Source organism: Lepidochelys kempii, chromosome 2, assembly GCF_965140285.1.
Source record: "Lepidochelys kempii isolate rLepKem1 chromosome 2, rLepKem1.hap1, whole genome shotgun sequence".
In the NCBI taxonomy this organism is placed as follows: domain Eukaryota; kingdom Metazoa; phylum Chordata; order Testudines; family Cheloniidae; genus Lepidochelys; species Lepidochelys kempii.
Window position 1 is genome coordinate 248,433,406 of NC_136381.1, and position 24,283 is coordinate 248,457,688.

At 41.0% G+C, this 24,283-nt stretch overlaps 1 protein-coding gene across 11 annotated transcripts in view; it reads left to right on the forward strand.

Annotated features, from left to right (window-relative positions):
* DIP2C (DIP2 acetate--CoA ligase C (putative)) overlaps positions 1-24,283 on the forward strand; it is a 485,677-nt gene that overhangs the window by 336,669 nt on the left and 124,725 nt on the right. For 9 of the 11 annotated variants that reach the window (XM_073334492.2, XM_073334497.2, XM_073334499.2 and 6 more), the window contains 5 exons: positions 2,556-2,687; positions 4,188-4,307; positions 5,380-5,577; positions 16,464-16,555; positions 21,214-21,324. In XM_073334492.2, coding sequence (XP_073190593.1) covers positions 2,556-2,687; positions 4,188-4,307; positions 5,380-5,577; positions 16,464-16,555; positions 21,214-21,324 — 653 coding nt within the window. The remainder of the gene's footprint in view (positions 1-2,555; positions 2,688-4,187; positions 4,308-5,379; positions 5,578-16,463; positions 16,556-21,213; positions 21,325-24,283) is intronic. The other 2 variants (XM_073334494.2, XM_073334502.2) reach the window with 2 other exon arrangements.

The window sequence follows — 24,283 nt, forward strand, 5'->3', positions numbered from 1 at the left end:
CTTCAGGTCTGCCTACTGTAGTTGCATGTTATGTATCTCAGGGCCCCTACAATGGCAGGGAAGTGATTAAATGTGATATAAGGTTGCCCATGGCTTGTTCCATCATTACTTTCAAGTGCTATGATTGGCTGCCCACAAAGATGGTGGAAGCAGCTGAACTAAACATAATTATTTTCCTAATCACAATATTCTTTCCCATTTATATAGCAGCTCTTCCTTATAAATAAAAAGCAAAGGATAAAACTTCTACTCTTTTTATTTGTTTTGTTGTTAGAAAAATCAGCCAGGCCTATAAAAAGCTGACATTTAACAAGCAAGACCAAAAATTGCATCAAAATATAAGTAATGGATGAGATAACTAAAATGAAGTTATACTGAGACAGTAGCGTAAACACTATTGTGCTGTGCAGGCTGTTATGCATTCAGGTGGTCACATGCGTAACATATTCAGCTGCCTATTTCAATCAAGTTATAGGGATGGACTGAATCAGAATCACATCACTAACTGGACACGTTCAGGATGCAAGACAATTCTCCCAGAGGTGGGCTAGATTATCAAGTCATCCCATCTTGTCCTGAAACAAACTCAGCTCATCCTTATGGTGGCAATTATGTCATGTCTACCATTAAGAGTATCTAAGAATATCTAAGGATATCTTGGTCTCTTATGCTCAAATAAGAAGCATTCATAATAGACATCTCTTACAATGGAGATTAGCTATTTGCATTGGTAGCACATGCCTTCCTACTTTTTCAAATGCACAAATATTAAAATGTACAGAACCTTTTGAGGCTCCAGGACACAGGAATACTTTCATTGCATTTTGGGAAGAGGGAACTGCTCCTTCACAGGGAGGAACCTGGTTGCTGGTTACCTCTGGCAGCAGGCAGTGCTCCACCCCTGCTCCCAACCCACCATCCAGAGAGAGAAAAAAACTGGTATGATGCCCTGGCAACAAGGGATGAGGAATCTCCACAAAGCCATGTACCCCCCCAAGGTTTGGGGGATTGTAGCCACCACTCCCAAGAGAAAATGAAGGGTGATGGTGGTTGGTGACTCCCTTCTAAAGGGGTGGCGGCATCCAATCTGCAGACCTGACCTGGCATCCCAGGAGGTGTGCCACTTAAACAACGTAAACAAAATGTATCACAGCCCACCAGCAGAATACCCTGACGGACCGTGTGCGGGCCGCAGGTTGCCCACCACTGAATTAAAGGATCCTGTTTTATACTAATTCATAGTTAAGAAAACCATAATGTAGTACACAAATAACAGATATGCTTTTAGCATAGGTTATCAAAAATGGTAGTTATTGATAGTGTTTAGGATCCAAATAGCAGAAATAGAGGAGAAGCAAATCTGTCCATTGCACAAAGCTCCAAAGGGAAATCATTTTAATATAATAAGCAAGCTGTAAGTGTGTGAGACAAATTTAGTATAAACATAAATCTTCAATAATACTGAAGTCTGATGAGATTATCTGATTTGCTTGTCTCTTTAATGGGCCTGATCCTATCCTCCCTGAATGGAATGTATTCCTCTTGCCTTCAGTGGCACAGAACACAGTATAAGGCCCTGACTTATTTGTCTGGAATGTTCTGGGTGATTGTCATTAAACAGAAAACTTGTTAAACATTAATTGTATTTGTTTCCAGGAAGTTTAACACTGCTAAAAACCTGGAAAAATTCATGATATAGAATCTGTGAATACGGTGCAAATCTGTAGGTAATCCAGAGTCAGACTTTATTTTCAGATGTTTTAAACTGTGGATACATGCTGAGTACCGAGCTGAGAAAGAGGAAGATTAGTGGTATGGAATAGTTTAGTGACATCATGAGTCAGATCACCAAATCATGTTTGCCTTCTTGGAAGGCAAGTCTGTGTTATGTGGAGAACTGAAATAGCTCTGTTTAAAAACAGTCAAGTAGTAAGCAAGAAAAGTGTCCATGCAGATGGTAAAAAAACATGAACATTACATTTTATTTCCTTCCTCTAGATCCAATTTCCAACAGTACCGTGATTTCAAAAATCTTGATATAACAGTAAATTGTTCTCTTGAACTAAAACTTGAATTTTAAACGGTGCATTTATTGTTGATTTGCATTGGCAATTGCAAGTGCTAGAACTCAACATATTGTAGCTTTTTTCTATTTTGAAATCTTGGTACCTTTATCTATCAGAAATGTATGTGTCTGGGTCGATTTCTAACTAGATTTGGCCATAGGAAATTAAACTAATATAAAATTAAAGGTGGGGGTGGGGAGGGGAAAGGAGAGGAGAGGAGTAAAAAAACCTTTATGAGTAAAATCTGTATTATGTGGCTCTCATGCCTTTAAATACACAACTCCTTTTTTGTCCGTGAAAATTTCAAATATTAAAACCATGTTGGATATAACTGTGTTTACAACTTGTGAATAGATTAATTTTAACAGCTTTTCAGGTCTTATGTAAGAAGAACCTTAGTGGAATCTCTCTTTTTCTCCCCCACTCCCTTCTCTCCCTCATTTCAAATCTAGAGGAACCTGGTTAAACCTTCTAACTTATTTTTCACAGAAAATCATTCTGCCCCTCCAGATGTTACTACTTACACCTCAGAACACTCAATACAAGTAGAAAGACCACAAGGATCCACAGCAAGGGTGGCACCAAAATATGGCAATGCTGAACTTATGGAAACTGGTGATGGTATGTCACAAAGCAATTGTTTTCTTTAACATTGTAACTTACCCCTTTTTTGTGATTTACTGTACACATCTGCTTTTTGTTTCTTTTGGCCACATTTCACTGAAGAGCACGTACAAGCAAAGTTACAGCATCTTTGAGTCTTAAAATAAACTGGCATATGTGAAGCCAATACTCAGCATGAATAAATGTTTCTTAATTAGTGGAGCAGATTCCCTATAGAAAAAACTGGTATTTGCCAAATTTCAATCAAATAAAACAGCCAATCTCTTTATATTTCACTTAATAATGATGTGTAACTAAAACTAAACTAGGTATTGTATGAAGCTCTTCTGTTTTCAAATGACAGAGTATATGATGTATATCAATAGGGCTACATCTTAAGGTGACGTTTGGGCAAAGTTTTTGTTTTCTGAATATTTTTTTTTGAAAAACAGTTATTTGTAAAACCTTCCATATTTATTGCTCCTCTTTTCTAAAACAGATTAAATAAAATTGCAACCAAGATGGGACTTTTAAGACCTACAGTATCTTATGTACACTTGTCTTCAACTATAGAAACAACCACTGCTCTAATGCGGTAAAAATGTTGCTAGCTTGGGAGAAAAGACAGGAAGGTGGTATTTCTGCAATGCTGTTAGAGGTTTGAACTCGGGAGCAGATATCATGTGACGTGCTCTATCAAGCATGAGTAAGGAGGAAAGTACTTTATAGGAATACACAGTAGGTGCCCAAGGGCCCCAATCAGAATCCTGTTTGGCTAGGTGCTGTATAAACACATATGGTAACTTCTGGAGATTGCTATTAAAACATCCTTATCTACTGGCCAATGGAATTCACTATAGGGTTATTCCAGGATGACAGTGTCCATTACAATGAAGTAACGTGACAATGTGAACAGCTACAGGCTGGGGAAGGATAGGGCCCAGGACAGAAATCTGCTACTGTGTGAGAAGCAGCCCAAAATGAATGACAAGATAAAAACCTGTGACCGGCTTCCCTTGCTGACTGAATCTGTAGTCTCAGTTGCAGTGTGATGAAAGCGCTCTAGTCATGCAGCTTTGGTGTGACCCTAGTGGCTGAGAGAGAAGCCTGTGCTTGGATTTCTATCTCCTCACTAGCCATCACCAAAGTCACCTCAAAGACTGCTTTAAGCTTTTTGAAAAAGATTATTGCCAGGGACTGTTTCTTCACTGTGCTCCTCTCCCCCAAAGCCTGCGTGCCATTTCCCCCCTAACGCTAACTAACTCACTTTCTGAAACTGCTGTGTTGTTTGTTTTGGGTTTCTGTGTTTGTTTTTTAAACCAGACTTCACTGTTCATTTTGAAACCATGATCTAAATGTCTTAATGTTGAATACATTCTGCTGAGTCACAGTACGGCATGAAACTGTCGCTGTGGTGGCATTGCAGTTCTAGCCTTTTTCTCCCCTCCCCCCCACCTGACATCTGGTGGCGTGCAGCTTAGCGGTCTACTGATATCTCCATTGATCCCTATTCTGCAGGAGTACCAGTGAGCAGCAGAGTGTCAGCAAAGATTCAACAGCTGGTCAATACCCTAAAACGACCCAAACGACCACCATTACGAGAGTTCTTTGTAGATGACTTTGAGGAATTGTTAGAAGGTAAAATGACTGTTTTTCAAAAGGTTTTGGAATCTAATTAACACTGGATAAAATGTTTCCTTATTTGTCTTGGACTGCTGCTTTCTAGTAGGCACATCCTAGCTGGTTGACTACCGTTGAGAGAGCAGTAATGCAGTGGGACCTGCTTATAGTGAACTTGGATGCACTGAGTAAAATCAAAGTTCCACCTTGTTTGCCCAACTTGTAGTACTAATTAGAGTGAACCTCTGCTTAGAATGAGGTCACTTTGTGTATGAAAGAGAGTGGAGGAAAAAACTCTGTTCTCAGAGTATTTACTGTGTGCTATGTCTTTTCCTCTCACTTATCTGGGTCAGTTGGAAAGACCCAGTCTATGGAGGAGGAGGAGTGAAGGGAGATGCACATGTTACATATCTGTTAACAAAATAATCAAAAATGATATCTGGAAATGCAGTAGAGACAATAATAAAGTAAATACCAACTACGCGATTGTTTTTAAAAAAAACAAGCTTGCTGACCATGATGTCTTGCCATACTGTGGCAAGTCACATTATTTTAATAAAAGCATGTAGCAAAGCAGTACAATACAATATAACTTAAATCAGTGTACCATTTACCAATTTACCAATAGTTCCACCTTGCTACTATATTTTTTTAATCAAGGAAAAATTAAAATTTTCCATCTCTTCTTAAAGGAAAAAGTTACCTTGATGTGACTTTTGAATAGCTCTAGAATTTGTCTTTCCTTTAAGAACAAACTTACTTATGCATGCTGCTTATGCTTACAGTACAAATATCGGAAAAAGAAATTACATAAGGATTTTGGATGATGCTTTCCATAGATCCATTTATTAATTGCTTCATCTCAATTGTAGGAAAGTTAAGAGTTAACTCACTAAACTTCTCCACATCTTATTCATATAGGCACAGTACTTGGGGTTTATGAAACTGGGCACAGTAGTTTCCACATGTACTAACATTTTATTTTCAGGCTATTTTACAAAGGTAACTTATTCTCTTGGTTACATGGGCATAAACAAGGCATAGAATTTATATAGTAACTGTTGTTTTTGTTTTGTTGTTTTCAAATAAGTTCAACAGCCAGATCCAAACCAACCAAAGCCAGAGGGAGCTCAGATGCTGGCTATGCGTGGAGAACAATTGGGTGTGGTTACAAATTGGCCACCTTCTCTGGAAGCAGCATTGCAGCGATGGGGGACCATTTCGCCAAAAGCTCCTTGCCTAACCACTATGGACACTAATGGAAAACCACTGTACATTCTCACTTATGGTAAGCACTCTTTTTTTAAGCGCCTTTATGCTACATTTTTAAGAGAAAAAAGATTCTTACAATAGTTATGCTGCAAATTTGACTATGGCAAAACATTTCTACTGGTAGTGCTCTCATATTTATTTAATAAATTTTGCTTGGTTAAGAAATGGGAGTATGAATTTGTTGCAAAAATACACAATCTAATATACTAGTAAGGGGAAGGAGGGAGACAGAGTTTATGCCAGCCATGTGTCTGGTATTAGAAAATAAAATAATTTTTTAAATGGTCATGCATATTAAGCCAGACTTTGTTCAAGGTGTAAATCCAGAGTAATTCCATAGTCCTCCGGTGTTGCACTGGCTTTGACATCAAACACTCACCCAAGTAGCTTGAAGTAGATTCCCAGAATCTACTGCACTATGAACTGTGCTAATTATGCCTATCTGTTGCAACAGATAAGTGCCAGAAAAGATAGATTCACATAAGGGTGTCTCTCTTAAATGACTCCCATCTAAATATGGGATTTTCATGGGGTGCTCAAAGGGATAGTGCTTTTCAAACGTTACTAAAACAAAGTTGATCGTTGGCATTCTTCATTTGCCTGGAGCAAACCAGGGTTTACTTTTCCTGATCTTTAGGTCCCCAGTCTAGCAGGGGCTTGGAATGCCATTGAGACAATACTTTTCACACATTGTATTTGGAGAGTGCCATGTTGCTCAGCGTTGATCCTTCCATCCGATTAAGAAACAAACTTGACTTACTGCAAAGCGAATCTGCTCCTAGACTGAAAACATTATGTTTGCAAGAGTGGAGAGGAGGGCTGGTAAAACAAAAGTACTTTAAGAATTGAAGTTCAGATTACCATGTCTCAAACCTTTCCCCCAGATTAATTAAATTTAGGAAGCAAACCTGTGATTCACCATTGATCAGTGGTCCTGATCTTTTTGAGGAGGTTTGCTTGCTAATGAGAAAAAAAATATTAGTTTAAAGATCTGAAAATATGTGTTAACAAAATAGCAATAGTGGTATTTTGTACCGAATGCCCCAAATAAACTGAGCAAGAAGAGGAATTAGTCAGTATTGGGAATTCAGCTATTGCAGGATAGGGGAGCCTATCCATAGGGGCGAAGTAAGCATGTTTCTAATACTAAAGAGAGAATTTGATAATACAGTAGTGTGCTATATAGGTAGGGAAGCAGTTTAACTTATTTAACACCTAATCCTGGGGTTCTGTCGTGATACATATTTAAGGGAACTGTGAGAATTTCTAGGAAGAGACTTGACTTAACCCTTACAAAGCTCTACTTTCCTGCACTCTTCAATAGTATATGTGACTCCATCTACAAAATTATTACGCTTATTTCGCTTTTAACTTCCAGGGAATAATCATAGATTTCTAAATATACCATAGTTAGAGTTGAGTATGCACCAGTCTGTAACTATGCAAATAATATGGGGTCTGAGATATTCAAAAGGGGCGTCCTTTTAGCAGAAAGAATAGTGGCTATCTTTGCTTGAAATGGTAAACTTAAATCAGTCCAGAAAATTTTTCTCCTGGTATTGTTCAACTCCTAAGATATCTGAAACTGAAAGACTGAAGGTAAATACATTTTCCCCTCCAGTCTGTGCATTTGGCAATGCTTTTGAAGATCATTTTCACTGTTTCCTTTACATTTATCTTTGTTAGTGGCTTTTCTAAAGAGGGAAGAAGCTGAAGGGGAAGGAGAGGGGTCATTGAGGGGGAAGGAACGTGAGGGGGTAGGGAGGTGGAGAAGGGGGTAAGTAGAGTGATGCTGAGGTAAAGACACTGATTGGGAAAGGAAAGGGGAGGCATAGGACCAACAGCCAATCACTCAAACCTGTAGAAAGTTCTCCAAAGGACCAAATGTTCCTGCTTTGGCATCCTCTGCCTTTGCCTTCCCACTTTTGTGAAACACTGCATTAATCTCTTGTCAGGATTGAGCCCATAAAATGTGGGGGGAGGGGGGGAAGAGAGAGAGAGAAAGAAACCCTCATTGTATCATCTTGTTTCTCCCTGTAGGGAAGCAGTATGGTACTAAAGCTTTAAAACCTCATCTGCTCTGTAGAGTGAATCCCACTGAGTGCACTTGAGCATCTGATCCTGTGTAGCTGGAGTTTCCACTATTTCCCTTGGGAAGCTATTCCACAATCTCATTATCTCCTTAACTCTTAACTGATATTCTGTCTGTATTTTATTTTCACCTGGCTGTTCCCAGTATTCAGTTATACCCCTTTGGAACACCCTAAATAAGTGAGTTAACTTGTTGGTAGTCACTCTTCAAATGCTGGTGGGCTTTAGTTCTTTAACTTGCCACACTTCTCCCTCCTTGTCTTGTTGTCAATAGGCCAAGCTATGCATCTAATTTAATCTTTCCTCAAGGATCAATCCTTTCAGCCCCTTAAATGTTGGGGTGGGGGGCAGGGAGGATTTGTGGTTTCCTCCTAATCGTCAACACCTTTCTGGCAATGAAGGTCCCAGCATCCTATTCAGTGGCAGTAATCGCCTACCACCTGAAAAAAATTCACAGTATTTAACATCACCACAGTATTTCCAGTTCTAAATATTACTCCTGGAGGAATTCTGTGCCACTTTGCAATGTTTCAGGCACCCAGAGCAGACTGTGGAGAGGTAAATCACCGGGGGAGGGAGGGAGAGGCGGGTCTGGGGATGCTCCAGCCAGCAGCTCCTACCTGTCTGGGCTGGGGGTGCAGAAAGATGGGACTTTCTCTTCCCCTGCAAGGAGCAGCTGGGGCCAGGGCTGAGTCAGACCCACTCCCAGAAACCTCCCCTGGTTGCAGGAATCTCCGCACTCCTCCCCCTCAGCTTCCTGCTCCCCCAAGGGGTCTGGATGCCCAACCCCTGTGCATCCAGATCCCTTGCCCGCAGAAGAGTCTCATTCCCTGAATCTGCAGCCCTCTGCCCCCAGACCCCTCGCCAAGTCCCACCCCTCTCGCACCTGAACCCCCCCCTTGCACCCGGATCCCCACCCCTGCATCCAGACCATTCCCCACTGAGCCCCCCACACTCAAACCTCCGTCCCAATGAGAACCCGCACCTGGACCCCCACCTCACCAAGCCCCACTTTCCCAGCACCCAGACCCCCCTGCTGAGCTCCACACACCAAGATCTCCGCTCCCCCACAGCTGAACCTCAACCACCTTCACCTGGACCCCCCCTTGGAGAATTTCATTGCCCCTACACCCAGAACCCCCCAACGAGGCCCTGTGCATCCAGATCCCCCTGCACCCTGATCCCCCACTGAGCTGCACACACCCAGATTGCTCCACCCAGAATCTTATTTACACCTGGATCCCCCAACATTAAGCCCCCCTACACTTGGATCCTGCGAGGCTGTCTGCCTGCCCACACCTGATGTGCCTGGTATGGAGGGACAGGACTCCCCGGGTTTCTGGGGCAGGGCTGGTCCTTGTGCTGTGTCAGGGTTGGGTGTAGCCTCACTGCCAAGTCCGTGTCTCGGGGGTCGGGGTGGGGGAGAGAATGCAGGGTGATCCCCCACCTCTGTGCAACAGGTAGCTAGTGCTCCCCACTACTATGCTGGAGCCTCCACATTTATTTATTGACAAATAAAATTTGCAGAGTTTTGCAAAATTTTAAAATGTGTGCAGACATTTTTTTTTGCACAGAATTTCCTCAGAAGTATAAGTTTGAGGGGAAACTGCTGTTACAGTGGCAAAGATAACTACTGTATCATGGTGCAATTAAAAAGTGCTTAAGTGAAGACCTCCGTAGATAAGAATTCACCTATGCCATATAGAAAACTATCACTTCCTTAGTCTAAGAAGTGATGCTTCTTTCATATGTAGTCTGAAATTTCTTTTGCCTTTCCTCTCACACCATTTATTACACTGCAAGCTCTCATCCAATCCACTACATCTCTTAGATCTTCTCTCACCATTACCTTGCAAGTTTCTCTCTTTCATTTAACATGCAGCATTATTTCCCCCTAGATGTACTGTATAATACTAGCTTCTTTTTTTCCAGGTTGATTCTCATGTGTCCGGACCTTATTTCTCATGTAATTTGCATCATTGCTCAGCTCTCAATGTTCTTCACACCTCCCAACTTAACAGTATATATTTAATATACTGCTTGCCCTTTTTTCCATATTGTTAAAGACTTTGTCCCTATTTATTAAATGGAATTTCTTTACTTAAAAAGTACCTTATGCCATTGGGATCTTAGTTATGAAAAGAACCTCTTAGTTGGCTTGTTACTACACAGTCCCTATATGGGCATAAGTAAAACCACAGAATTGATATAAATGGAAAATACCTGGAATGTAAGAGAATGATAAGATTTATAGGGTTCTAGAGGAGTTTGGGATTTGATTTGAAAATTTTAATATGTGCTTTGGGGACAAAAGACAATTTCTTGCTCATGCAAGGTTTGATCAAGCAGTCAAAACCCATATTTTACGTGTGGTGTTGTTGGAATGAATTAATGTGCTTAATATTGGTGCTTTCATCTAAAATAGAAGAAAAATGGTAACATGGTATAAAAACAATAGAATACATATACTGTAGTCATTTCTCTTTACAGTATAAGGATTATTCCAAGAATAATTTATTGGAATAGGTAGAGGCAAAAATGAAAACATTGAAAATAAGTTTGGGATTAGCAAGTGTTCTAGGCGTTTTGTCTGTATCTTTAAAAAAAACCAAACGTCGTAAGTACAACAAAACCAGTACAAAATAATTTATGGGTAGAGCTGAATGCACCATATATTTAGGCTGCCTAATACTTTCATTATAAAAGATTTTTGCAACCCAGTTTTTGAGAAGCTCTAACTTCATTGTTTGTTTGCTGTAGGCCTCTGAAATTTGTTGGGAGCTGGGAAGAGAAAACCTTCTGGTTAGAAAAGTGCTGTTCTTTGTCTTTTTAGGTTTTGCTCTGAGAAACTTTTGAAAATCGCCTTTTCCCTTTTGTCACTTGCATTGCTCAGGAAAATTATAGGAACATGCCAAAATGACTGAATACGTGAACATTTTAAGTCTGGGCCCATACTGCTGCCAACGCAGAAACAGCACACACAGTGCTGGAAATGCCTGGGAGCTGCCAGAACAGTAATAGCAGGGGAGCTGATGGGAAAGAGCCAGGTCAAGCTGCCCCAAATATCCTGGACCAGCACCTGGTCCCAGCAACCCATGCCCTCTCTCCTAGGGGTCATGGCCAGGAGCTCCCCACTCCCAGGGAGGAGAGCGATAACTGGGTTAGTCTTCCTTCCCCGGACCCAAAAAGTAGTACCAGCAGTGCATCATCTTCAATGAGATAACTACCGTCTCCTGCTGCCAGCTAATGTATCTTGCTCAAGCAGCAGAAACCTGGGCTATGGTGGTTAAGTTTCAGTATTTAAACCATTATGGTGCATGGATTTGAGCATTGTTACAGTTGTATGTAGCAAAATATTGGTTCTACCTTTTTTCTCCCATAAAAAAACCTAGGAAATTACAAGCACAAAAAACTTTGAAAGAACACGATTTAGGTTGCAAAGTCAAGCACTCAAAGGTAAAATAATGCCAGATGGAACACTTGCAACCATTCATTCTGCCCTCTTGTGCACCTGCACTATCATATAATCTTTAATTACATGATCATATGCTGTGTTTTCCACAAGCCCCTGACTTGCTCAGTGCACACGGTGGACATAAAATAGGTCTGTTGGTGGAGAAATAACAGAACAACAGCCATTTCTTGGCAAATTAGGAAAATGTTTGCTCTTACCATTTAGCTGCTCAAGTCATGAACCTACCTCAGATTTAACAAATATTTAATTTCTAGTTAACTTACAAGAAGTGTCATATTGTGATACTGAAAGAATGTCTGGCGAAATTATTTGCAGTTAACTTTGGCAGTCTCAGAATTGCTGTACGTGAAGATTGGTAAGAAACCACTGGCTTGCTTATGCTGAGTTGATGCTGTGTGGTTATGAGCAGCATACTGTTCATAATAAGAAAACTGATTGTGGTTTGTTTTGTCTCAAAGTACTTCTCTCTGCAAGCTTTTCTTTTATAACCTTCTTTACATTCAACACAAATGTACATTTACATTAGAAATTGGGAAGGGAGGGAGAAAAGCCCAAAGTATTTACCTCAGAACCACGTCAAGTAAGTGTGTGTGTAATTTTGTCAACTCATCTTTTATATTATATTTAAGACCTTGTGACTTCCTTTACCCTAGGAATGTTTTGCTCAATCAGATGTGCCTGAGTATCAACTCACTCGGGGCTTGTTACATTTCAGTGGTGTGAGAGGTGTTAGTAGGGCCCCCTGCATTTGGCATGAATGTATTTTGAGATGAGAAAAGATCTATTAAAAGTGTAGCTAAGTCCTGTTGCCACTGGCGCGAGGGCAGCTGGTACATTACTCAACCCAAAGTCTAACACCCCCTGGGAAAATTGCTGCTAGTAAATAGCCTCACACTGAAATAAAGCTTTGTCACACCTTTCTGCGCTGCCGCTAGACAGCGAAAGGACGTGTTTCTCTTTCTCTTAACCAGGTTGTTCATGTACGTGCAGGCAAATTATGAGTTGACTCCAGAGACATGGCCATCATACCACACGCTTGAAAATACTTGGTGTGCCTGGGGAACAATCTGGTAGTTCACATATGTTTGGAGAACACGTCAGGGAGACCTGGTTTCAGAATTTGAAAGTCTGGCAAAAGTGCTCAGGCCCAGATTCCAAGCTGGTGAAGAAAGTGGTGAAAGAGAAGACTATTCTTCAGAAGACTAAAACTTCTTTAGTAGTTGCTTAAAAATGTGTTGGAAACAAGTCAGTCACTGACGGATCGGAGAAACTAATTTCCCATCAACCCATAGATTTAAGAGAGCTAAAGAAGGTCTAGGAAACTATAGACAGTATTTTGCAGTGTTGCAGCTATGCTGGTCCCAAGATGTTAGAGAGGCAAGGTGGATGTTTTAATACCTTTTGTTGGACCAGCATCTGTTGGTGAAACAGACAGCTTTTGAGCCACACAGAGCTTGCCATTTCTGTGGTGAGGAAACAAGATAATTGTTTGCAGCAATGTTAGGGGGGTTAGCCACTTGAATGGGTGAATGCGAGCAGAGAACCCTAACATGGACAATGAAGACAGTAGGCACTCCTTAATAGGGATAACAGTTGGTGACTGGTGTAGGATTGATTTGAGAACTAAATGAGTTTACTTTCAGTGACTTAAAAATAAAGGATAAAAGTAGGTCAGTGAGAGGATGAGTAGAGAATGTGAGGGCTTCTGGCTGGCGGGGAACAGAAGGTTACTATCACAGTAATACAAAAGCCCTGCATCTCCCAAAGTGCAGAAAATGATTGTATTTCACACACTGCATCAGGGATGATTTCATGAGTTGCCAGAAACAATAAGCAGAGAGTTAGCCCAGAAACACCTCCCAGGAACTCAGCACATTCATGAAAGAGGAAATCATAGAAACATTAATGGCAGTTGAGAACATCACCGGTGACTGAACCCATCCTTTCTGGGTTTTGAGAATAGAGAACACTGAGACCATAAAAGATTGTCAACGTCTCCTTTGAAAAGGGAAATCTACCGCCCACCCTAAAACATGTAACAGGACTAAAGAAATTATTGTTTGAAGCCCTTACAACTAGCCGCTCTTCTCTAAGAAAGCTAAACAAGAAGATCTATTAAAAATTACTGACAGGGGATATAGCCAATCAAGTCCTGAGGTTTAGATACAAGCATAGCCAAGGACAAATGGGGATAGATACTCAGGTAGTGTAAATCATGATAGCTCCAAAGAGATCAGTGGATCTATGATAACTTACATCAGAATTCTTTGAGGAGGGCCAACAAACATGTGGACAAGTGTGATCCAGTGGCTATAGTGTGCTTGGACTTTCAGAAAGCCTTTCACAAAGTCCCTCACCAAAGGCTCTTAAGCAAAGTAAGCTGTCATGGAATTAGAGGTAAGGTCCTCTCATTGATCAGCAACTGGTTAAAAGACCAGAAACAAAGGGTAGGAATAAATGGTCAGTTTTCAGAAAGGAGAGAGGTAAATAGTCGTGTCCCCCAGAGGCTGTTCAACATATTCATAAATGATCTGGAAAAAGGGGTAAATAGTGAGATGGCAAAATTTGCAGACAATACACAATTACTCAAGGTAGTTAAGTCCAAAGCAGTCTGCAAAGAACTACAAAGGGCTCTCACAAAATGGGGTGACTGCGCCACAAAATGGCAGATGAAATTCAAAGTTGATAAAGGCAAAGTAATGCAACTTGGAAAACATAATCCCAAGTGTACATACAAAATGATGGGTTCTAAATTAGCTGTTACTACTCAAGAAAGAGATCTTGGAGTTATTGTGGATAGTTCTCTGAAAACATCTGCTCAGTGTACAGCAGCAGTCAAAAAAGCTAACAGAATGTCAGGAAACATTAGGAAAGGCATAGATAGTAAGACAGAAAAGATCATAAGGCCACTATATAAATCCCACATGCCCACATCTTGAATACTGTGTGCAGTTCTATTTGCCCCATCTCAAAAATGATATATTTAGAATTGGAAAAGGTTCAGAGAAGGACAACAGAAATTATTAGGGTGTAACCATGCCTTCTTGGGCCACAACTGAGAATGCCAAATTCAGGACAAACTGCTGAGAAATAGGGCAGATAGACCCCAAGATTGATGGCTAATCCCCCATAGGATATACCAAACCGGCAACAAAAGTAAACTTCTGTTTCACCACACTGGCTAACAAGAAGTCATAAAAACAGTTTCCTTAGACATCCCAGTCCTTGTATTACCACCGAAAAAAACTAGACTTAGAGATGAGTGGTTCTTTAAAACCAATCTCTTCAAATAATAGGTTCTTCTGATCCCAAAGGACCAGCCACATACCCAGGTCAATATATAACTTAGATCTTACCCAAAAATCACGCCGATGCTAATCCTTTAGTATCTAAAATCTAAAGGTTTATTCATAAAAAGAAAGAAAGAAAAAGGTGAAAGTTAAAATTGGTTAAAGGAGTCAAATACATACAGTAAAGTGCATCTGGATGGGTATAAACACAAACTTAAGACTCGTGGTGGAATTAATGCTTCATGGACTGAAAAAATGGCTGACGCTGTGAGGTGCAGAGTCCCCTTAACTCTCATTGGCATCAAACAAGGGATAAAACTTATTCAGTCTTTATGTGTATATCAAGTTAGGAAGTGTTTTGTGTAAAGATGGTTCTTTCTTGCAATTCTGAACTGTTTGCCTTTTCCTTCTCCAGCGCGCTCTATTTGCACTACTTGTTCCATAAGGGAACCTTTTAGAAATCAAAGCTGTTGGTTACCTATTTTCCTCTTCACTTCTTTTAAGGTCTGATCATGCTTGCTTGTCAAATTTAATTCTGAAACAATTATTGAGCATTGTAAATAGCTCTGAGTGAAATACCTTGAGGTTAGAGGTTCACTTTAAAATAAAAGTGGCGAGCTGGAAACTAGTTCTATTGTTGTGGTGACAATTTCTAGTATTTAAGGAAAAATCCTCTAGGCAAACAATAGCTTGTCTATACAGTGGGATTTCTTGTGCATTAACATGTTGTGCATTAATTGGTCTGTGTAGATCCTGCTGGTATGCTGTAAAAAACCACAAGAGAACCTTTAGTATGTACCAGCAGGGTCTACATGGACCAGTGAATGAGAAATATGTTAGTGCGCTTTAGAAATCACACCCTGTTAGTAAACTACATGAGACAAGCCCAAATATACCTGCTCAGTTCCCAGTGGAGCAGAAATTGGGATTTTTAAAATGTTGAAGATAATCTCTTCTTTAAATATTAATTTTATTGTGTTGGTGCCTAAAGGCCAACTGGGACCAAGTCCCTATTATGCTAGTTATTGTATAAGTAATATAAAGTCCCTGTTCTGAAGAGCATACATAGTCTAACTAGACAAGACAGACGAAGAGTGGGGGAAAGGGATACAATATGCAAACCATCGATGTTTGTTTATAAATGTCATGTTATGGCCATGACTTGTTGTTAAACAATTCTTTGGGTGGGGTCTTGATTGTGAGGGCTTAGTTAATGGAAAGGCAAAGGGAGGGGGGGAAATGGGGAGGAGAGAGGGAAGGAGGCTGAGCACAAATGGCAGTGCAGTTGAAGCTGAGGTGAAGACACTGTGGGAGAACGTTGGAGCAACAGCTAGTCAGCACAGGGGAGAGACTGTACAGAATAAAAATTGTAGAAAGCACCTTAATACATCATCCGTGTCCAGGGGTCCCTGCTGCTTCTGTGCCAGCTGCTCCAGGGAGTTTCTTTGTCCTGGGGAGGGATTGGCATTTTTCTGGAATGGTTCTTTTGCATCCTCAGCCCACGTGGCTAGGGGTTGGGCTATGTGCCACATGGGTCCTAGTTATGCCTTTGGAGGGAGGTGGAGGGGACCACCCCTGCATAGTTCTGCCAGGTGGGAGTTCAGCTTTCCGTGTCTGCCCTACATCAATTAATGATGATTCGGCCGTCTGTCTCTGCCTGGGCTAAATGTTATCCCAGCCACTTGAAACAGTTGAGTGCTGCAGGCAGTAGAATAGAACCCAGAGTTCAGATCTTGGCAGGTAGAGGAAAAGGAACTGAAGGAAAAATTAACTTAAAATATAAAGAGAGCTTGAGATTTTCCTTTTTTATTATAATGCTTCATATGATAGATAAATGTTCAAATAAACATCTGTGTTTAAATGTATCCACAATATTCCCTTTGGGTTCAGTTGGAGCCTCATGTGTACACCCAGTAGCAAAGTCCTACCCTAAATGTTCCTGCTATTTAGTCCCTTTGGTCTAGAGGTGCATTTTTCCTTTATCATTTTACAAGTAAATTTTGAAGATTAATTTAAAAGTTAATTTTACAAATTATTTATTACTAGGCAAACTTTGGACCAGAAGTATGAAGGTTGCTTACAATATACTGCATAAATTAGGCACAAAACAAGAACCAATGGTGCGACCTGGAGACAGGGTAAGTATCTCAATGGTTTATTAACAGACATTAAATACACTCTGAGAAGATGTGAATGTGGATTTGGAGGGCACATAGATAAGTGATAAAATCAAATGTGGAGAAAATCTGTTGCTTTTTATCCATAGAGGGACTGGCCGTTTGTGTGGTGGTTTATATCTGCTTTGCTACTCACTGAGTAGTAACTTGAGTTTGTTGCAAAATCAGCAATAAGCTTTCCCATGAAAAAAAAAATATATATTTTTTTTGATGAAAGAAAGAACAACTGGTCTTGTTTGCAAAGATTTCTGCATACAAAGAGCATGGAGGATAATAGACCATGGTGTCATGTTGGTAAAACGTATTTAATATAATGACTTTGTGGCTGCTGAGATGGTGGATGCAAAAGAGGCATTGCTTAAGATGAGATGAAAATGTGAGCATCCTTTGGCAGAACTGGACACACATATAATTCTTAGACCATTATAAGTGTGAGCTTGCTTCCTGAGCAACAATCAGAGTTTTGAATGTGGGACTGGGATTAAGTACTTCCATGATCTAATGCTGCCACTGCCTTATTTGGCATAGATTTGGACAAGTCATTTAATCTCTTCTGCCCCTGTACAACTGAGAAGCTGCCAAGGCTTATATGTATTGACTTCCTGAAACATAAACAACCCCAAGCAAACATTCCTGTCCCCAACCTCTGCCCAATTGTCAAGTTGTCCAAGTGGTTGGGACAGAAACTGAACTGAATGCCCATTATAGCTGAGCATGCTCAGTGCTTGAGAGAACGGATGATTAGCTAAGCTGACCTGTCCATGTCACTTAGAGGATCCTCCAGTGTTGTCTTTGGGGTTGGGAAGAGAGCAGAGTGGGCTTCTGTATTTTGACACTTAGTGTTAAACATGGTGGTTCCCATCTGTCTCTGTCCTCTGTAAAAGAAAGATAGTAATATCAGCCCTACTTCCTCACAGAGTTCTGAAGACTAATTCTTCTATGAAGATGTAAAGTTTGGAAGTCCTTTCCTTTCTGGTGTACTAAGTAACTTCACTCATTCAAGTCTATCCTCAAAAAACCGTTATCCATAAAGCCTTCCAGAACTTACCTCTGTATAATTACCTCAGGGTATGTCTACACAGCAACTAGACACCCACAGCTGGTCCGTGCCAGCTGACTCAGGCTCACAGGGCTTGGGCTGTGGGGTTGTTTCATTGCCGTGTAGACTTCTGGGCTTGGGCTGGAGCCTGTGCTCTGGGACCCTGCAAGGTGGACCCAGCAATGAAATAGGACAGGCCAGCCGTGGGTGTCTAGTGGCTGTGTAAACATACCCTCAGGGGCCTCAAATTCACACCTTTTCCCCCTTGTACTGTATGCAATAAATGTATAGTTGTATGCAGTATGTTCCTTAGGGCAGGGACTGTTTAACCTCTGTAAAATGAGCATGGTTAATGTTTTCCAAATAAAAGAATTTTCAGAAATATTTCCTAAATTTCTTTTAGAAATAAAACATAAAGAAGCAAACTAAAGAGTCTTTTTAAACTGATGTTTAAACAAAATCTCTTTCTACAGTGGCAGTTAGCCAGTACTAATCAACAGAATCTTTTCTTTCTCTTTGATTTACAACAGAGTCTAAGCAACAGTAGGACAAACAAATTGTTGATTCTCATTAGATTTACTTGCACAAAGAATCCTTTGAAAGGAGGAATGTTCAGATACACCGTATCCGTATATCTTGTATTTACTGCCTGTCTCCTTGTAGTAAATTACTGCACAGTGATCCCTAAGATTTCCTAACCCTAAAAAGGATTTGTTGGTGATTCAGACCTAAAGCTGAAACTCTAGCAAGAGTAAGACAAGTAAAATCTTCCCTTTGTTCAAATCAATTGAAGTTCTTATTCTAAAATAACTCTCTGTAGATTACAGTGAAGCTAGATGTTTATAGCTGAGTGGTGAAGGCATATACTTTGCATTGTATAATATCTTACCCAACATCTTTTGTAATTTAAAGTAATTTCAAATTGAAGATGAGTTGCTCCTGTACTCCTCATGTTCTGAGCAGATATTCTGTTCACTTTCCCCATTGCAGTGCCATAAAAGTTTTTTTAACTTCTTTGAAAATAGGAGTTCGCATCATATGGCAATAGAGGAGTGCTTTATAGCACTAAATTAAATACAGGTGGACATTGGCAATCTTTTCTAAATGAAAATGAAACTGTTTCCTTATGGACACGATATGGAATACTCCGAAATGCCTTTTCCTTAAAGTCTGACCTCATGCTACTCATACCCCATGTCTGTGTTGAACAAAAATGAAGCATGGTTCTATGAAATATCTACTGTCTCTACATATTTCCCTCTGGCTAGATACACTTCCATATGTTTTGTTTTCCTCCTTTTTAATTTTTACAGGTTTGTTAGTGATTAGTGTCTGAGATATTCAAAAGCACCTAAGTCACTTAAGTGCCCAATACGCCCCTAACTCCCTTAAGTGCCTTTAAAAATACTAGCCAGAATCTATTCTGACATATTTGCTAACTGTCCCAGCTGACCTACTCCCAGGGACTGGGCACCACTTTACTGGAATAAAACAACACAAAACCCTACATCTAAACTACTTAACAAAAAGGAGTTGCATCTGTCTTCCACTCCTTCATAAGAAGGCTGTCTCTTTAGACTGTCAGTTCTTTAGGACAGGGGCTATTTTATAGGTTGTAAAGGAGCCTATAAAAATACTTTGTCCAAAATGTAAGCTTTGTGCTCTCCAACGCGCACTCGAAAGTTTTACTGCTGAGTGTGAAGCAGCTCGAATGAGAATCAGCGCCTCCAAATCAGAGGCCATGGTCCTCTCCCGGAAGAAAGTGGACTTCTCTCTCCTGATGAGGGTAGCAGGTTGCCATTAGTGAAAGAGTTCAAGTATCTAGGGGTCTTGTTCACAAGTGATGGGAAGCAGGAGATCTCCTGGTGGATTGGGGCAGCGGCAGCAGTGATTCAGGCACTGTACCAATCCATGGTGGTGAAGCGAGTGCTGAGTTGTCGGACGAAACTCTCGGTTTATAGGTCGCTATATGTCCCCATCCTCGCCTATTGTCATGAACTTTGGGTAATGACTGAAAGGATGAGATTGTGGGTACAAGAGGACCAAATGAGATTTCTTTGCAGAGTGGCTGGGCTTACTCTCCGAGACAGGTGAGGAGCTGGGAGGGCCTCAGAGTAGAGCTGCTATTCCTCCGGATCAAGAGGAGCCAGTTGAGGTGGTTCGGGCACCTGATAAGGATGCCCTCTGGGAGGCTTCTGTTGGAACTCTACCGGGCACGTACCACTGGGTGAAGGCCCCGAGGCAAACCCAGGACATGCTGAAGGGATTATATCTCCTGGCTGGCCTGGGAACACTAGGGAGAAGCTGGAACCTCTTGTGGAGGAAAAGGAGATCTGGTCCTCACCAAAAAAAGTGGCATAAAGGAGGAAGAAGAAGAAAGTGGAAGCTATATGCCAACTGTTTTTTCAAAACACAAGAGCAATGGAAATGCATCAAGTAATTTTTTCCCCAAAGATTAAGGGCGTCCTAACATTCCCCTGCAGTTATTACTGCAATGTTCATCTTGCACTGAACAAGAACTTCAAAATGAAATTGGCTAGTCTGTTTGTTAGTTGTTGGGAAAAATAAAACATGGGGAAGACTACAAATAATGAAGTAAGTTAATAGAAAAAAATTCCTGTCCAAAATAAACTAAGAAAAGGTGATGTTTGCAATATGTTAGGTTAATGAAACTTGTTTCATAAATTATAACAGTAATTGTCCCTTCTAGTATAAAGTAGCCTCAAAACAAAAGAGCATTCGGGTGATTCCATATGGCATCTGATCTTTCCTTGAAGTTCTCTTGTTCCAGTAAGACTTGGCCCTAAACTTGCTTAGTTTGAGGAATCTGAGTAGGGTAGAAAGAACAGGAGTACTTTGTGGCACCTTAGAGACTAACAAATGTAGAGACTGAGGTGCCACATATACTCCTGTTCTTTTTGTGGTTACTGACTAACACGGCTGCAACTCTGAAACCTGAGTAGGGTAGGAATTTCAGGCTGCTACCTTCATCGTAGTATTTATTGTTCCTGCATTGGCCTTATAGAGCATAGGTGAAACCTCTTCATCAAAGTTGCAGGAGGCTTTAGTTGTTGCAGGCGGACAAAACAGAAGGCTGAGAATAGTTGGCACAATGGTACGCTATGTTTGGTTACTCTGGATGGGCATAAACCCATTTCTGTTTTCAGTAGCCTAATTTAATGTTTTTAGGATGTAAAACTTTCTATTTAAAATTACATTAATCGTATTTGCTCCAAAGTTGAACCTCAATCACGTCATTGCTCAGATGAAACTTGCTGGCAATTTAAAATGCAGCGTGTAAGTAAGTGCAAGTTCCTAAGTGGAGATGCTCACAAAAAGGAACGTGTATAAGAGAGAACAAACTCCTTCTCACTCATCATTCAGCTCTTAAATGTTCAAAAGTTGTACCTACATATAAGTCGGGAAAAGTTTAGGTGGAACACTGTAAAGTTCATTATATCAGAGCTGTTTTTAAATATTAATAGCTTTTCAAAGGGAATGTGGAAGCTGTTTTTAATGTACAGTATACTGTAACAGATTTTTGACAATGTAAATTTTAACATGTCTCTCTCTGTTTCAGGTAGCACTCGTTTTTCCTAACAATGATCCTGCTGCTTTTATGGTAGCATTTTATGGCTGCCTACTGGCGGAAGTTGTCCCTGTCCCTATTGAAGTGCCACTTACCAGAAAGGTAAGGAACTACATTTCTCCTCCACAGTGCATTTTGAAAGTTTAATATCTGAATGAATCACCACTGAGCACAGCTTTGTGTAAATTTTTTTTGTGATGAGTGGTTCTGCATCTAAGGACAGAAAGGATAATACTGTACTATAGGTTATGTATGGCTTCTCCATTTTAGTAAAGTAGTATCTCAAGCTATCATTTTTGGTTACTTCTAATTGCAAAAAATATGGGCCTTGTCTACACTAGGAAAAATTTGCACAAAGTTAGTGTCACAGGGTAACTGGTTTCTATGAGTGTCTGAGCCCTGCTCCCCTAGACTGGAGCAGGTGAACCTCACCCAGCTAATTAAAGAGGGTTGGGCTACACCTGGGCCTATAAAGGGCTGGTAATAAACAGCTGGGAAGAGGAAGGACTGAGACAGGCTGATCCCTGGGAGCAAAGCCACGCTGGAGTGGAGCTAACTCCTGTGGAGGGTCCCTGGAGCAAAGGGGCCAAGTGCTCCAGGAAGCAACCCTGCAGCTGCAGCTCCAAGAGGGGAGGAGACCTGGCACAGGGGAGGAAGTTCCAAGCAACTAGAGCACCAGAGACCCCTGGGAGGATAGGCCCTGAGGCCAAGTATTGAAGACCAAGCTCTGTTTGTTTGTTAATTTTTGTTATAAAAATAAACCTCATTGACTGATACTGGGTGTGGCAGCAAATGATTGGAGCTGGGGAGCTGTGGCAGCCCCCAGTGACAATTAGTTCCACCAAAGTTAGCAAGCCTGGAAACCCTAATATATCTGCCATGATTTCTTTAGGCACTGTGTTAGCTAACCAGGTTTTAGAGCAGGTCTAATCAAGACAGTACTTAAAGTGTTAGTGTCAGCCATTGTCTTATCCATGCTAGGGCATCTCATGTTGTTGGAATTGAACCAGTCTCAACAATTGTGCTACGTTTCACTTGTGTAGATCAAGCCTTAGAGCATTTGTTCTTGATCAACTCTCAGTGTTGCTAACACTAAGAATTTATCATATGATGTTGGTTCCATTAAATTGGCTGTCATGTTCCTAGTGCACAGGTATTACAATCTTAGCAAAAAGGCGTAGAACAGAATGGACACAAAGACTCAACTGTCCATTCCCTGCTTGAGGTGGTGCCGGCATCCTGGGGACTCAAGGCACCATTGGTGGGTAGTGTAGGGAAGCTTATGCTAGGACTGCTCAGGCTGTATCTTTGTTGAAACCATCTGTCATCAGGGCTGTCCATATGGAAAGGTTCACCAGTTCCTTTAAACAACAAAGCAGACCAAGCTAAATAGATCTTTCAAAAGAGGGAATGTAATCTTCATTAACAGAACTATTCAGCCACTTCCAGGAATGAGGCTAGGGAAAAATACTTGTAAAAAAAATCTTTGAGACTTTTCTTTGAAATGCTCCAGTGCCTCAATGTTTTGGAGCAAAAACATGAAATTTGGTGGGGGGGTAGTGGGAGGTGGCCTTTGTCTGTGATCGTTATCCCTGTAAAAATCTGCCCAAATTCGGCCAAGTTCTGTATGTTCCCTGAAAAAAAATCACAGTTCACACACGTTCAGTAGAGACTTGCTAGAATTAACAGCTAAAATCTCTGAAGATTCTGTCTGCGCTGAGCATGTTCAACCCTCTCACAGCTCCTGATGCTGCCTGAACTGTAGAGGCACCATCCCCACAAAGTAACTGAACATGCTCCAGCCCAGAGCTATGGGGGTCCCAACAGGACTTGCCCCATAATGGCTGTTCCTAACTTGTCAGGATGGAACCAGGCCTTGGAACTGACAGCAGGGAGCCAGTATCTCCTGTGCTGTCAATTACCTTTCCCCTCACAGCTGGAACCCATGCAGTGTGGAGAAGGAAGCCATCTAATACGAATGCAGAGGGGAGAAAAGCTGGAGGGGGAAGGAGGGAAAGGACTATATTGTGACAAAGAGTCTGATGAAATTGTTACTGGCAGGTGGGGAGGGAAATTATGACTGAGAGCAGGACAGAGAGAAACTGGCATTGGTGTGGAGTGGGAGAGCTTGGGACTAGGACAGCAAGCCTGGAGGAGAGTACAACTGGCTGGCAAGGAGACTGGGATGAGAAGCCTAAGGAATCAAGAGTGGTACTGGGATGAAGAGCCAGGGGTAAGAAAAAGTCGGGAAAAGGATAAGTAAGAGGATGAGGCAAAAGGAGTCAGACTTCAGGAAAATGGACAGAAGAGTCTGTGCCCACTCGAGCATACTCCCTCCAGAGCCTGGAATGGACCCCAAGATCCCTGAGTGTCAATCACCATTCCTCTGCAATCAGAAAATATCTGTGAAACCCACTGGTAAAGCTTGTCATCCCCCATTGATGGTGGTCCACATAGAAGATAACCTACTATTGCTATCAGTTACTCCATTAGCCCAATTGGCAGAGGTCTTCATGATGTCTCTAAAGGTTCCAACTCCTTTATGAACTACGTAGGTGTAAATATGGTGGCACATGATGGAAATTCTTTTTTTTTTTTCAGTTTGTTTTTTATGTGTAATTTCTTATTTTAAAAAAACTCACAATATTAAAAGAACATTATTACGGTTGCAAAGTCAAGCATTCAAGACTCAGAAAATGCCAGATTGCAGCCTGATACCTTGGGATCTGATTTGCAGAACAGGTGACTACTCACAGTTGCCACTGAAATCAATGGGAGCAGAATCTTCAACATATAAAATGCTAAAGTTCTCTGAAAAATCAGGTCCTAGGCTTCCCATATTGGACTCCCAAAATTAGTAGGTACTTTTGACTTTAATCTTTCTGTGCCTCAATTCCCAAAGTTCTGTAAAATGGGTGTAGTGCTATCCCCTCATGGCACAGAGGTTTTGTGAAGCACTCAGATGCTGTGGTGCTCTGTGCTATAGAAAAGCCCATGAGGAAATTAATAATTTTGTTTGCAGAGCAGGGTTTGAATAATGTGCAGTAAACTGGGAGTAGGG